At 39.6% G+C, this 16,027-nt stretch overlaps 1 protein-coding gene across 1 annotated transcript in view; it reads left to right on the forward strand.

Moving 5' to 3' along the window:
- Positions 1–14,981, forward strand: part of LOC102303513 (nuclear receptor subfamily 3 group C member 1) — a gene marked incomplete at its 5' end in the record, with an annotated part of 65,000 nt that extends 50,019 nt beyond the window's left edge. The window contains 5 exon segments of the mRNA NM_001286292.1: positions 1,979–2,251; positions 6,999–7,143; positions 8,906–9,036; positions 13,319–13,476; positions 13,801–14,981. Coding sequence (NP_001273221.1) covers positions 1,979–2,251; positions 6,999–7,143; positions 8,906–9,036; positions 13,319–13,476; positions 13,801–13,953 — 860 coding nt within the window. The 3' untranslated portion in view covers positions 13,954–14,981.
- Positions 14,982–16,027: the final 1,046 nt, after the last annotated feature.

Raw genomic sequence — 16,027 nt, forward strand, 5'->3', positions numbered from 1 at the left:
CCCCCCACACACACACACACACACGCACAGTTTATGAATCCAATGGCACAGAAATTTCCCCCTGAAATAGGTAAACTATCATTCTTTTATTTTAGCTTTAAAATTGAGCTAAATGACAGATTACTGACTATGTAAAGAACATTTTAGATTACAGATGAGATTAGTAGTTTAGTATAAAAATAAAGGAAGAACAAAGGAAAAAAACAAGAATAGATTAAATATGGCCTGATGGCTAATATGGCCTTTATTGTTCTATATGGTTCACACTGATCACTGCTTAATTCACTCCTAAGTCCAAGCCTCCAAAACTTCTATTACCTGATGATCTTTCACATTTTTGGGAAGCAACAGGTTGTAACCAAAACAACAGCTTTATAACCAAGAACCTGCTTGTTGTGCTGTTTCCGCTTGATGCTCCCTAAGGGGAATGAAATTGCTGTTACTAGTTTGTATGAATCAGCGTTGAGTGAGATTACATGTTAAAAGTGCAGTTTTGGTCACAGGGTGAAGGTAGGTTCACAGGGAGTGAGAGGAACAAAGACAGAGAGAGGGATTTGATGGAAGTCAGTGCATCAGCAGACAGACTCCCAGCAGAAAGGCTCTTAGTTGCCATAGAAACACCAAGAGAGGAAATTAAAAAAGGTAGAGTAGGAAAAACATGTTTTTTCATGGTAACCTCTCAAAGTCTGACGTTTTGTACATTTAGTAGCAGGAAATGTTCAAATGAGGCTTAGATAATGTACAGTTGTGGGCAAAAAACACAGCAATTTGCCATTTCTGTTGTTTCACTGATGTCACACTGATGGAGAGAAGCTGCAAAACAAAAAAAACAACAAGAAAAATCCACTGTTAAGTCATATGTCCTCATAAATGGAATTCTTTTTGTGATTTTGTAACTATTTGCTGGGCAGAGACCAGCATGTGGCACTCTCCTGATCTTTAAATGGTTTGTTAAAACTCAAAGTGAAATTTCTTCATCCATGTTGTAAGGTGGGGTGAAGCAAGCGTGTAACTTAAATAACTTATTAGCATTAACTGGGAATATAGAAGTGTTTATACAGTACATGGATGCATTACAGTGTTGATTTTTCTAGGTTAATTACACTGTGCAGTAAAACAGTGAAAGCTAATTTTGAGTTGATTATTCACTTCAGGACATAATAGGCTGTCTTTATGTCACAAAATAACTTTTTTGTATTCTGTGTGTTTCTAGAGCCAGAGAATTTGGTCAGATCAGTTTATTTCAATTGTTTTTATAGTTCTAGTTTCAGTGACTGTATATGTTTTCATTTTAGTTTTCATTTTAGTTCCATTGCCCAGCCCATGGAGAAGCAACCCTTCTGTCCAGGGTTTGCTCCTTGTGCATGTCTGGATCTCTTCCAGAGATGCTGTTGTTCCTAGAAGTATGTCTGCAATACCCATTGGGTCTCCAATTCGTCAAAATCACGAGCCTTTATCTTGCATTATTTTTTAGTTGTGAGGACATCTGCAGAAGAACTGCAGGTGTGGCAAAAATTGTGTTTATGTGGCAAAAATACTACCTATTACATATTGCAGCTGAGCACACAAAGGGCATGTACCACAGCAGAGACCATTTGAGCTCAATATTTTTGGGTCTTGAACTGACGTTCAGTCTTGGACACTGCACAATCTTCCAAGAAAAAAAACCATTTGTTCTTGGAGTCATAACTGATCTTTGAGCTGCACAGTGAAGGATTTTCAGAAAGCGATCTAAAAACAATAGCAGTGCCTAGAAAGGAGATGGAACTTGAAAGGTCAAAATTAGCCAGTCAGCCTGAAATGAGGTAAAATGAGGTAGAGTTTATGCTTTATATGCATAGAATTGCTGAATTGTTTTGATTGCACCTTGCACAAAACATTTGTAGAAAACACAATGCTTGTGTACAATTTATTTTATTGAAGCATCTTCTGATTTGTTTTCTGTACCTCTCTTTTATTGTTATGTCTCACCTCACAGCAAGGAAAAACAAAAAGCTGATCAAGATGAAAGTGCACCGGGCTGGGGCATCAGAGCCCACCATTAGCAACATGCCTGTTCCAGTCGTACCCAGGAGCATGCCCCAACTCGTGCCGACCATGCTGTCCATACTGAAGGCCATAGAACCAGAGATCATCTACTCGGGCTATGACAGCACACTGCCAGATACTTCATCACGGCTCATGTCTACTCTCAACAGGCTAGGGGGACAGCAGGTTGTCTCTGCAGTCAAGTGGGCCAAGTCACTACCAGGTAACAGAAAAGCTCTTTACCATGGATTCCCTTTGGTTTACTTTATATGCACAGACTTGCTCAAACAAACTCCATCACTGGTGGTAAATCCATCTAGAAAATTGAACTAATGAGTCTCAAGTCGATGATGAAAAACAACTACATCCACTTTCACTTGTCTATTTCTTTTAACACATGATGCCAGTTAAGGAAGTTGCCTCAGTCGTACGTCCCCACTTAGGCCTTAGTCATATAGGCCTATAGACTGACCAACAACAATGTGGCTACCTCCAGTTGTTATTTTAAAAAGTGGGGGACGAGTTTCCAGCAATGGTTAGCATGAAATTGGTCACAAAGAAGCATATGCCACTATACCGAAAACATTGTCGCAAGTAGATTGCTAATAGCACAAAAGGCAGTACTTTTACTTTGAAGGCACATGTTCTCTTATTATGGTTTGTATTGCACTTCTCAGTTTCACTACTACCTGGTGAGTAGTTTGCGAGTGTTTCAGTAGTACATACTTCTGTAGTGCTCTTCTGGTTAAGACCACAGCCTTTATTTGTCTGAGTGTTGTCATAAAAAGCAAATAACGAGCGAAAGTGCAGTTGTGGCTCAGTTCAGTAGCCAGCTGGGTGTCATCTTAATGGTAGGGTAACCAATAAGAAAGTGTTTGATGCATCTCACTTCAGACTGCACAAAAGGTAAATTTTTGATTTTTTTTATTCCTTTTTCCTCGTTCCTCTTTTTTTTAAACAGTTGTTTAGTTACCAATGTCATGTCACCTTTTTAATGGCTGAATCCATAATTACAGATGGAGGAGTAATTGTATCTCATGGCCAGAGTTTTTAGAAGCCTAGCACTTCCAAGGTATAAGGTCATGACCGATGTTAATAACTCATTAACTCTTAAATTTTGGGGATCACTGCATTGTTTTTGAAGCTTGTCACAAGAGCTCAAGAGCAGCACATGTAGTTTGTGCATTGCAGTGGTACTGAACACACGTGTGCACCCCTTGATACCAAAGGGAAATATGCCACTGCTAAAATGCAGCTTATACACAATAATTTGTATATTAACAAGGGAAATGTGCTTGTAACTATAGATTTGACAGAAAACTACCAGTCCATGATATAATCTCAGATCCACACATATAGAATGTATCTTTATACTATTTATTTGTGAATGTTGAAATGCATGGAAAATGAGAATTGGAAAAAACTTTCTTTGCCATGTTTGGGGACTCTTTTGCTCCAAGTGGAGCAAGACATTACACCAAAACATAGGATTCAGCACATAAATGGATATACTAAAATTTTATTGTTGTCAATATAACTTAAATTCATGGTTTAAATGTCAAGAAAATACAATAATTGCTGGGTTTTATTCCTACGCCGTTTCCATTCCACCAAAACAAAAATGGAAACAAAATGAATTTGAAACTCCAACCACTCGTGCTAGTTTCAACTCATGGAAAAAGAAAGCACATGACCTGCTAATCAGTATTTCTGCTCCTGAGAAACCTGCCAGAAAACCATAATATTGGCTTATGTTTTTGTAATTTCTTTTTATATGACATGGGGAAAAATGAGGAGAAAATCTGGTTTTAAATCTTATGTATGTGATGTCCAGAACTGGCAAGTCGATCGAGAGGAGAAGCACTAAAAGGAGGAGGAGGGGTCTCACATAGCTGAGCCATATTTCAAGGAAACAGAAAATGAAAGGACTTAATGTGCAGTTCAACTTTTATTGTTTTGAGAGCAGAAACAACTGAACAGCAACTCAATTTAAATATCCAGTTAACTGTATGGTCCATTTCTAGTATTTCTTAGCTCTTTTGTGGTCGTTTTAATAAAAGAATTGAGCAATTACTTCCACTTCTCTTTAATGTCTGTATTCTCTGAAATGAAAACATGAAAATATTCTGCACTGCTGTTTTAAAAGTATGCACAACTAATGACTATCACCTGAAACATATGCAATCATATGTGCTTACTAGGGGTGCAACGATACTGGTATCGATATTGAACCGTTCGATACAGTGCTTTCGGTTCGGTACGCATATGTATCGAACAATACAAAATTTTTAATTTATTTTATCAACTTTCCTTCTGACGATGCTGTCTGTGTTGAGCGCTCAGTGGATCTGCGCTCGACAGTGCAGCCTAGGCGGAGTAGTCGAACGCAGATTCACTGAGCGCAGGGCAAGCTAGCGAGACAGAAGTTAAGCTCTCCTTGCAACATGGCAAATTGAACCTCCCCCACCCTCATTCAGATCTGGCGTTTGGAACTATTTTGGTTTTCATGTGACGTATGACCCTGAAGGTAAGCGTGTCATGGACTAAAGTAAAACAGTATGTTGGATGTGCCACGCAATGCTCAATTACATGGGTGGGAGCTAGTGTGTTAGCGCAGTTAGCTCGTTAACGTGTTGGCCGTCCAGCCCCATGCACGGGCGATCCGCGGTAGCTCGTTAACGGAGATTTGCCGTGTTGTGGCGTTAACGTCATTTCAACGAGATTTACGCTGACAGCACTAGTGGGAACACAACGAATATGACTGCACATTTACTCCGACATCATCCTAGTGCAAAGACAAGTGGAAGCAGACAAAAACAACAAGCAGGCATGCTACAAACTTTACCCGAGTCATTTAGACAGCCGTTAGCACATGATTCTCCTTATGGGGACCTGATATGTTTAATATGCTGCTGAGAATATAGCCCAGAAGAAGCGTATAGTATAGCTTTTATTTTGGAAAGAGCCATTTCTCTGTAATAAACTCTCTTTTCCAAAGATGAGTGATTCCTCAATCAGATACAGGGCTAGCGATTTTTCCAGTCGGGCTACCAAAATCTATCTCTGCCCTGCCCGTCGGCTATTGTAGGAAGGAAAAATATATGTCAATGCTTTTGCATTCTTTCGGAAATGTAGCTGGGTAATTATGTCATTGGCATCGGTGAGCCACTGTCAATATGTGACATATTGAAATCGCGTTTGAATTTGCGCTTGTTTTTTGCTTTCACTTTGCAATCGCGCGAACTGTGTATAGAGAGCGACAGCACTGATTGGTGAGTGATGATAATTTGCGCACCAATTCCTCTGACATCGTCTTATCAATCGTTAGCTTACTATGCAAACATGACAAGTGAAATCTCCCGCAGCAAGCTTAAACATGTGAGAGGTTGATCGCGCAGAGAATCGCTGAGCGTTATGTGAGTGCGTGTGTAAAAGCAGCAGGATATATATTGTAGCGGGTCAGGGCTGTTCGGGGTTCTGTTTGTACAGTTATGTTTTGTTTATGTTGCCATAGTGACGGGTGACGCCCTCTCGCTGCGACGGTGTGTCCTTCCGGGGTCAGAGGGCGCCCTGTGTGTTTGTTGTTGTTGCTGTGCTGTTGCCGCGCTGAGCAGTTAGCTAGCGGCAGTGTTCTTCTGCAGATGTCAATAAACGGCTGTGCTCCCTGGCTAGCTCACGGGAAGCAAGACCAAACGACACCTCCGTCTCCTCCTTGTCTGAGCTCGCCACATTGGTGTCAGAAGTGGGATGATGGTGGCACCCCATGTTCTGACCCGAGTGACTTTTCCCGGGTGCGCCAAAAGAAGGCACCTGGACATTTGCAGGACTTTGTGTGGGGTAATGGGGTCGTCGGGGACGACTGACCCCTTAGGTGGGGGCTATGTAGCGGGTCAGGGCTGTTCGGGGTTCTGTTTGTACAGTTATGTTTTGTTTATGTTGCCATAGTGACGGGTGACGCCCTCTCGCTGCGACGGTGTGTCCTTCCGGGGTCAGAGGGCGCCCTGTGTGGTGTTGTTGTTGTTGCTGTGCTGTTGCCGCGCTGAGCAGTTAGCTAGCGGCAGTGTTCTTCTGCAGATGTCAATAAACGGCTGTGCTCCCTGGCTAGCTCACGGGAAGCAAGACCAAACGACACCTCCGTCTCCTCCTTGTCTGAGCTCGCCACAATATTTTAGTTCTGCTGAGCCAAATAAGACAGGTCAGGGTGAAGAAGTGACAGCCAAAGAAAAGCTTACCACAAAACGGAAAAGTTATGACAAATCAGACTATAAGGCAAAAAGAAAGTGCAGCTTTATGGTTTCATGGACTGTGGCTGCAATATGACAAGCGAAATAACCAGGGCTGCACATAAGTGGTCCGCAGGTGCGCATTCGCTGTCAAAATAAAAAACGGGCACAAGATAAGAAGTTGCAACGCGTGTTTGCATACATAAGATTTTCAGGAGGAGGACAGACATTTGTTTAGAACTCTTAAAGATGTCGAAGAAGCAAGCTCCTTTAAGCAATTACTGTGATGTTCCTCCACCTCCAAAGAAATGTCAGAAGGAGTCCGAACCACAAAAGAAGCACGTATTCTCGGAAAAGTAGTTGCAGGAGGTGAGCTGGCTTCAAACAAATGATGAACGCACAGAGATGTGGTGCGGAATGTGCCGTGAAAATTTAATAAATGACAAATTAAAAAGGCATGAACATTTTTTTTGTATCGAAAAAATATCGAACCGTGACACCAAAGTATCGAACCGAACCGTGAATTTTGTGTATTGTTGCACCCCCAGTGCTTACATATTAGCACATTTGTAATAACCTCATAGCTTGCTTTGTTTTGAAGACCGTCAGTCCTAGAGAGAGAAAAAATCACAGAAAGTATTTGGTGTCTCTTTTTGATGTTGCATCTTTGAAATTGTTATTGTGGTTGTTTTATGAACTTCTGTTTATCTGGTTTTAGTTGTTCTAACAGTCTTTTTACGTCCTTAGGCTTCCGCAATCTGCACCTTGATGACCAGATGACTCTGCTGCAGTGCTCCTGGCTCTTTCTCATGTCTTTCAGTCTTGGCTGGAGGTCATACGAGCAGTGTAATGGCAGCATGCTTTGTTTCGCCCCTGATCTTGTCATCAACAAGTGGGTAACAATCACAGCTGTTCTAATATTTGAGCAGTTTTGTTTTTCCATTTGCTCATTTTACAGTGTTAGTCTCACTTCATCATTTGACTTACAAAGTTAACCATTTATCTGTGACTCAGCTTTGTGACTCAGTATAGAAATCAGGTCAGAAGGCTGAGGGATAAAGTCACATGTAAATGAGAATTTGCTGTCTAACAATGAGAATATGGTTATAGTTTTTGCTGAAATCTAAACTCCAGTTCTGTGTTTTATTATGAGGGACGTGGGAAAGGGTGTTCGCTAGTTTTTGCTGATCGCCAAGCTGTGTAGGCTGCTTAACAGTTCATCCAGTTTGTATGTTAATCTTCTTAAGAAGCAGACATGAGCCCAGGACTGACCTTCTCACCTAATTTTCAGAAGCAACAAAAAGGCCCCATGAATAAATAAGCTAGGCCAGTACATCAGCTATTATTGCCACGGTTCGCAGGTTCCTGGTCCAAATTCACTTTTTCTGAGGCAAACTTCATAAACACAAAAAACCTTGATTAAGGCAATGCCGAAAAAGGGGGAAAAATAAAAATAATAATAAATATTTAAAACCATTAATCCTGCAGATAGCACACCCAGGAACACAGTATGACTCAACAAGGAACAAATACAAACTTAGGTTTTTAATATACACAGGAGTTAATCAGGGAGAGTGGAAACGCCAGGGTAACAAGACACGGCTGAAACTAACTAAGACATAAACGGATAAACGGAGACATAAAAGGCAACAAAACTAATATCAAAGCACATGGGGACTAATAAAATAAAACAGGAAGTAACTAAATAGGAAATCATATACAAGAGACAATGACTAGGGAGGCTAGAAAAAAATAAAGTATAAGGAATCAAATATCTGTAATAATAGTCTGTAAACACTTCAAGAGTTACACTACTCAAGTAATTCAAAAAAATACAGGAACAACTGCATTATGAACTATACTGTAAATAATTTTCTATGCCACAGAGGCAGGGCTCAGGTTAGTCTGCAGTATGTTGATTACATAGCCTCATTTTTTTTTTTTTGCCACTTGCCATTTATTTGTAACAGCAAGTGACTACCCCTCCCTGAGTCTGGTCTCTTCCCATTAATAGGGAGCTCTTCCCTCCCACTATTGCTTGCTCATAGGGGATCATATGATTGTTGGGGTTTTCTTTCTTACAGTAGAAAGCAAATTCAGGTAAATAGAACTGAACTATTAAGCTATTTAAATACCTGCTGGGATTTCTGAAAGACCCATCCAGTTGTTCTACATTTGTAAACAGTGCTAAAAACATCGACATCTTGCAAACAGCTCAACCTTTTTATTGGAAATGGTTAGAAAGACAGCCCTGAGCTGTTTGCAAGATGTCGCGTCCAAAAACTCCAGAGAGGAGTAAAAAATAGATATGAAATGTGAAGGAGTCATTGCCGATGGCACTGCAGTTGGTCAGAAAGAGTAGACAGTGCTCAGCCCAAGGCTGTGTATCAGGAGAATGTGCTGTATTGATTTTCTAAGAAAAAAGTAATGTGGGCTGTGTGTTAGTGGAAGTGAGGTGTGAAAATCCATCATGACTGATTTTAGAGTCTGTATTTCTCCTGCAAGGATGTAACACATCCCTGCCAGGGCTATTTATTGGGAATTGAATAACAGCATGAGTGAAACAGCTCCAACTCTAACCTGCGTGTCTCTTTTAATTCTGTTTTCTTCTGTTTCTTGTCTTCACCTGCTCTACATTTCCTCTCCTCTCACAGAGATCGCATGAAGCTGCCCTTCATGACTGACCAGTGCGAGCAGATGCTGAAGATCTGTAATGAGTTTGTCAGACTGCAGGTGTCCTACGAAGAGTACCTGTGCATGAAGGTGCTGTTACTGCTCAGTACAGGTAATGGAACACAATTCACTTAGAAAAATGACAGCAGTGTTTTTCAAAAGTCTCTCTGCTGGACTGGAAAAATCACTTTTTATTGTATCTACTGTGTTATACAGCTGCAGCTTTTTTCCATTTCCTTGCAATTTGTCACAGTAGGGCTGTTCTGGTCATGTTCCTCTTGATAAATGCGCAGAGGATTTTGATTGCTGCTGCTAAAAGCCACAAATTTCATTACTTATCAGTAATGCATCGCCTTTGTAGCAAAGATTCAACAGGGTGCTGGAAACATTCCTCAGAGGTTTTGGTCCATATTGGCATGATAGCATCACGCAGTTGCTTTAGATTTGTCAGCTGCACATCCATGAGGCAAACCTCCTGTCCCACCGCATCCCAAAGGTGCTCTTTTGGCTTGAGATTGATGACTGTTAAGGCTATTTGAGTACAGTGAACTCACTGTCTAATTCAAGAAACCCATTTGAGAAAATCTGATATTTGTGACATGGCATGTTGTCCTGCTGGAAGGAGCTATCAGGATTGATCATAATATGGTCATTAAGGGATTGGCATGGTCAGCAACAATACTCAGGTATGCTGTGGTGTTTAAATAATGACCAGTTGGTACTAAGTTGCCAATTGGGCCAAGAAAATATCCTCTAACTTCTACCACTGATACAAGATAGGGTGTATCCATGCTGACTTGTTGTTTACACTAAATTTTGAAATATCACATCAGAAATCGAGGCTCATCAGACCAGGCAGTACTTTTCCAATCTTCTATTGCCCATGCAAATTGCAGCCTCAGTATCCTTTTCTTAGCCAGCAGGAGTGGCACTTTGTGTAGTCTTCTACTGCTGTAGCTCATCTGCTTCCAAGGTTTGATGTGTTGTCCATTCAGAGATGCTCATCTGCACACTTTGCCTGTAATGAGGGCTAATTGAGTTACTTTTGTCTTCCTATCGGCGCAATCTGGTCATTCTCCTCTGACCTGTGGCATCACCAAGGAATTTTTGCCAAGGGAACTGTCACTCACTAAATATTTTCTCCTTTTTTTGATCACTCTCTGTAAACCCTATAACAGAAACATCCTAGCAGATCACCGGTTTCTGAAATATTCAGATCAGCCCGTGTGCACTTGCATCACCTTTTTTCTCCCCAATTCTGATGCTCAGTTTGAACCTTCAGCAGGTCATCTATATATGTAAATACATTGGGTTGCTGCTGTATGATTGGCTGGTTAGATATTTGCATTACAAGCAGATCAACTTGTGTACCTAATGAAGTGGCCGGTGGTTGTATGTTTTAATACTGCAGTTCAAAGATCCTGTTTAAAATCACTGCTGACAGCAGCAAATGGTAAGCATGCCGCAAGTGTCTACACTGTCAGAAGCATAACGGCAGAACAGTAACATTCCTGTCAGCAATAATTTAAACCCAGTCTGCTGACAAAAGCACAGTAGATGTTTTGTTCTGTAGATGCATTATTATGTGTGTCTGTCAGTGCTCGCTGGACCTTTATGTCACTTTACGTTCACAGGGTGTTATGTACCCTAAACCATTTGAAGCACTTGTCTTGCATTTTCTTTAACTTCATTGTTTGGTTTAAAGTGTATCTTAAGTGTTTACTTTCAGGGGTCTTCTTCAGTTCTGAAATTCAGCGATCGAACATGGAGCCATTTCTTTTTAGAAGGACACATGAATTCAAAATGCCACAGAAAAGACCGGGTGTTACTGTTACTATCAAAATATGCAAGTTTGATGTTCTTTTGACATTCTTCACCAATCTGCGATGTAACAATGTGATATTTTCTTTTAGATGCCTTCTGTTAAATGTTACTGCTCTGTGAAAGTGCAGTCCTTTCACAGATCGTACCTCGGTAGAGAGTCATTTAATTTCCGTCCTAGAGGCTCCACTGAGAGTTGAATTAGTATAACTTTTGTGTTTCTTATCTCACTGAATAAAAACAGTTAGCTTTTTTATTACTGCTGTTTAATCTTCTTTTATGTACGATTGTCCAGTGAAAGCACATTATTTAAAAAAAAACAAAATTAATTTTCTTTTTTAACAATTTAGTTTAGCTAAAATTGGATTCAGAAGACATTTTTACAAATTGTAAATTTATTCCAACTGCATTTTATTTGCTGTGTATAAATTAGTAAAGGCTGTTAAAGGACAGACTCAAATAGGCAGTGTTCATCAGGCCTCTCTTTATTTAATGTTGGAAGAGGTCAAATAATGAAAGCTGTGGGTTACCAATCAGTAACGTAACCCTACATGCTACACAAGGAAACAGTATCACTAAATCAGACCTTTCCCACTTATTTCAAATTTTCTTGTCTGTGATGGAGAGCATTATTCTCAGAGAATGGCGAAGAAGAGGATGCACTTCAGAAGCAATTAGCTTGTTATGCAGGAGGAAATTACATTTCCATACTGTGCACCGGCTGCATTTTTGTACCTTAGAGCGATTTCCATCCGTTTCCCTCAGGGATGGAAATACTATTAGATGGGACAACTTTGGTTTGAGCTGCTTTTATCCATTCTCGCACACATTATATGGAATTTCAAGTCACTTATAAGACTATTTGATATACTGTCATATTTAGTTAAATATAGAGAATAGAGAATGCTCAGCAGCGTGAAAGCACCACAAAACATAAATAACTCAATAAAGAATTTATAGGTCATAGAATAAGAAAACACAAGTTGTTTAATGAGTTTGCAGTGCCATTGTTGCCTAGCACAATCACTGCAAGTCACTGCTAAACTGTGCGGCTCACTGCCTGACACCAGACTGACAAGAGTCCACAATGTGCTGATACAACTGTATTGCTTTTCAAGTTTGAAGTTTTTGCTTTTCAGCAGTGACCGGCACAGCGAAAGTCCTCAGTGTGTCCTCTTTAATAGATCATTTGAACGCAGAGAATCATTTTGAAGGGTATTCAAATGTCCTGATTTAAAAAGCAAAAGTGACACCTTGCACAGCAGCTGGTACTACTTTTAACCCCAATTCCAAAACTTTGGAACATTTTAAGCAAACTGCAATTATTTTCAAATCTCATAAATCTATATTTCATTTATAACAGTACACAGAAAACATACATTTCTTTACCAAAAAATAAAATAAGGTCATTTTGAATTTGTTGGCAGCAACAGCTACAACAGCTTAGTACCATGACTGGGAATAAAAAGAGCATGTTAGAGAGGCAGAGTTTCTCAGAAGTAAAGAAAAGTAGATGTTCACCAGTCTGCTAAAAACTTTGTCTACAAATTGTGGAATAATTTTAGGAAAAAGTTCCGCAATGTAAAATTGCGAAGACTGTAGGATATCTCAAAGAATCTCATCATCTACAGTACATGTGCAAGGGACAAGGCCAAAAATCAATATTGAATGCCTCTGATCTTTGGCCCCTCAGGCAGCACTGCATTAAAAAGCAGCTAAATTATGTCATGGAAATCACCGCATGGGCACAGGAACACTTCCAGAAATCACTGTCTGTCAATACAGCCATCCGCAAATGCAGGTTAACGCTCAATCATGCAAAGAGGAAGCGATGTGTGTGATCATGATCCAGAAACGCTGTCATCTTCTCTGGACTAAAGTTTATTTAAAATGGACTGAGGAAAAGTGGAAACTGTTCTGTGGTTTGAAGTTCTTTTTGGAAAATTGGAGACCATCCTGTTTGTCATCAGAACTCAGTTCCCAACCTGCATCTCTGGTATGGGGGGGTGCATTAGACCCTCAGGCACTATCAATACTGAGAGGTGTATACAGGCTTCAGGGTATATGATTCCATCCAGATAACCTCTTTTACAGGCAAGGCTGGCATATTTGAGCAAGACAATCCTAAACATCAGCTGTTAAAAAGCATGGCTTCATAGTAGCAAAGCCTGCCTGTAGTTCAGCCCTTTAAGCAACTGAAAACATTTGGCACCTGATGAAATGAGAAATATACTCTGTTGTCAGTCTTCTCTGATCCAGAAGAGTGTTGATCATTTGTGTCTGAATGCAAACTTCTCACCTAACTCTTTTTGCCACACGAACAGCAGACACAGACCTGATAAGGATAAATTCTTTGATAAAAGCTTTATCTTACTTTTATGTGTGTGTGTGTGTGTGTGTTTTTTTTTATTTATACCTTCAGAACCCCTTCCTATGTTAACCACTAGCCTAACAGAGCAACAGTGTCCTTGAAGCTTACCAGCTCCAAGTGAACATGGGAAAAAATCGTATTTTTAATTTTTTTTTTAAATGATACTGATATATCGCTCTGTGTTGTCTCTGTGTGTGTGCAGTACCAAAAGATGGCCTGAAGAGTCAAGCAGTTTTTGATGAGATCAGGATGACCTATATCAAGGAGCTGGGAAAAGCCATCGTCAAGAGAGAGGAGAACCCTAGTCAGAACTGGCAACGCTTCTACCAGTTAACTAAGCTACTTGACTCCATGCAGGAGGCAAGTGAAACACACACACACGTTTAAGTGTTTTTAGGCTACTTTGTTTCATATAGCATTTTCTTGATATTTATCCCATAGATTGGCTTTCTTTGTTTTTTTTAATACCAGCCAGGTCTTTTCCACCTAAAGAATACACTCATATTCTGTGTAGTGCATTAAGTTTCAATCAAGTTAGTTTTTAGCACTCTCCCCTTCTGCCTCTCTGTAAAAACTTGTTGCAGACGTAAAGATCTTGCATTTAGAACCTACTCCACTTTAAGGGAAATCCTTTTAAGTAAAGTGAGTAAACAACTCTTACTAACCTCTTTGTGTCTTAACCAGATGGTCGAGGGTCTTCTCCAGATCTGTTTCTACACCTTTGTGAATAAAACCCTCAGTGTGGAATTTCCGGAGATGCTGGCAGAGATCATTTCCAACCAGATACCAAAATTCAAAGATGGAAACGTCAAAGCTCTGCTGTTTCATCAGAAATGACTGCCTTAAATTGTGAATCAATGCCTTAAATCCTGCCCTGCACATATACCTCTCCAGGGGCCCCTAGCTTACATATCCTGCCTCCCTCATCGCTCTGATTCAGTTTCTCAGTTTTTCCTGGGCCTCCTCTAGAAATTCTGCCACGCCCCTTCGGGGCTCAGCCATTCAGCCTAATCTTGGAGCACAATACCTGTGGCCTCAAGCCCCCATCCCAGTCCTAGTCCTGCCATAGTATCCTATAACCGACCTATAGCCCTTCCTCTTAGTTGGACTATGAATGTCTCTTGGGGTGGATGCATTTTGGGCAATTTTTTTTTCAGTCCTCCCTCACCTACTCTACACCCATAGCCCTGTGCTTGTATTTTTAATGCTTTCTTACAATGGCTATGTGCCTCATATTAATTCAAGCCTCTAGTATTTTACTGCAGTTTTCACAGAGAAGCTAACATATAGAGTACAAACACCTTTTCCTCCAAGAACATTACACCTTGTATACTTTGCAACTTGAAAGGATTAGCAGTTCAAGCCTAGTGTCCCTCCTGCTGTGAATTACTTATCACTTCAGAAATTATTCAAATCACAATTCTACACAAGACCACTGAGAAAAGAAATCAGCTAGAGACATATTCTCTATTTATTTTATGCAGGCACACAATTCAAGTCACATACAGAAGCAAGAGACACACACGCACACACTCACTCAGCCAAATGTTTACACAGGATGTACCTGAGGGAAAACCAGTGCCTTTTAGTTTTTACGCTCTTCATAGCCATCCACTGTAAGCTGTAGGTTTTTTTGCATTAGAAGTTGATGTCGACATCTTTCCACATGATTTGTCTGTTTCTCTATTTCCGCATTGTAATTTCTGTTTTCTATTTCCAAGCTGTCATTTCAGTGTTCTTAATGTGGAAAACTCTCCCTTTTGTTCTTATCTCCTGTTCTGCATGTAGGAACACAGCCTATGGTACAGATAAGTAATGTTAAATGTTTAGTTTTATCACTTTGCAAAAAAAAAAAAAAAAGTCCCAAAACAAATTTTTTTGATATTTTATTATCCACGTGAAGTATATTAGATAAATTTGCTGCCTCTCCCAGTCAGTATTAAATTCTGTTAAAAGTTTACCCAGCGTATACAATGAATGCACCTACAAATAGGTTTTTTTTTCTTGCTTAAGCTTCAGCCAGCTTTGATCTAAATGGGTACTGCTAAAATTAAAATTAAAGACACATTTAATGTTTTGTACTACTTGGGAGCAGACTGACTTAAATTTTAGGATTTCTATCTTTAAAAAGTTTTTTATGCTTTAATTGCATTTGGGAAAAAAAGTGTTTTATAACCAAAATGCATTTGAAAAAGCCATCCGAAGTACCAAAGGGCCTGCTTCAATATGTCAGACCCCAAAAGGTACTACCATTAGGATTGTTATCATTTTTTCATTTTTCAAAGTAAAAGGTTTAACTGGCTCAAAAATGGTAGCAACATAGCACTCATGATAGGAAATGAAGGCATAACATTGATGGTTTCCCTCAAGATACCATTTTGATTTAATATTTCCCTTTAATTACCATTAGCTGAATGTACTTGCAAAATCAGGACTTATTATATGGAGCTGCTGTGCCAACATTGTGAAAATACAAAAATATATTTGTTTAAAATAAGATATATATTTATTTTGTATACTGGACGTGAAATGGATACCCATAATTGATGAAACCTATGTTTTAAAAACATTTCCCCTCTAAAGCTCAAAACGTTGGTCTATTGATTTGTGAATCCAACCTCAGGAAGTGAGTGATTACTTCACATGGATGCGCTCTACTTGTTCCTAATGTAATGGAAAAACCCGTTTTGTTTTGGGTTTTTTCTTTTCTGGAGATGTGACAGAGTACTTCTGATCTGACATTAAGTGGTTGTTGTAACTTTGCTTCAGGGTGCTCATTTATTTACAAAAATAATTACAAAAAAAAAAGGATTGTTCAGTGTCACACCTACACCAGCTTAAAGTACTGATTGTTATCATTTAGCCAATTGTACGATAAACCTTTTTGTGATCAACAAAAAAATTGTATTTT

Source organism: Haplochromis burtoni, unplaced genomic scaffold (genome assembly GCF_018398535.1).
Source record: "Haplochromis burtoni strain Fernald_Lab_line unplaced genomic scaffold, NCSU_Asbu1 Contig_395, whole genome shotgun sequence".
NCBI classification, from domain to species: Eukaryota; Metazoa; Chordata; class Actinopteri; order Cichliformes; family Cichlidae; genus Haplochromis; species Haplochromis burtoni.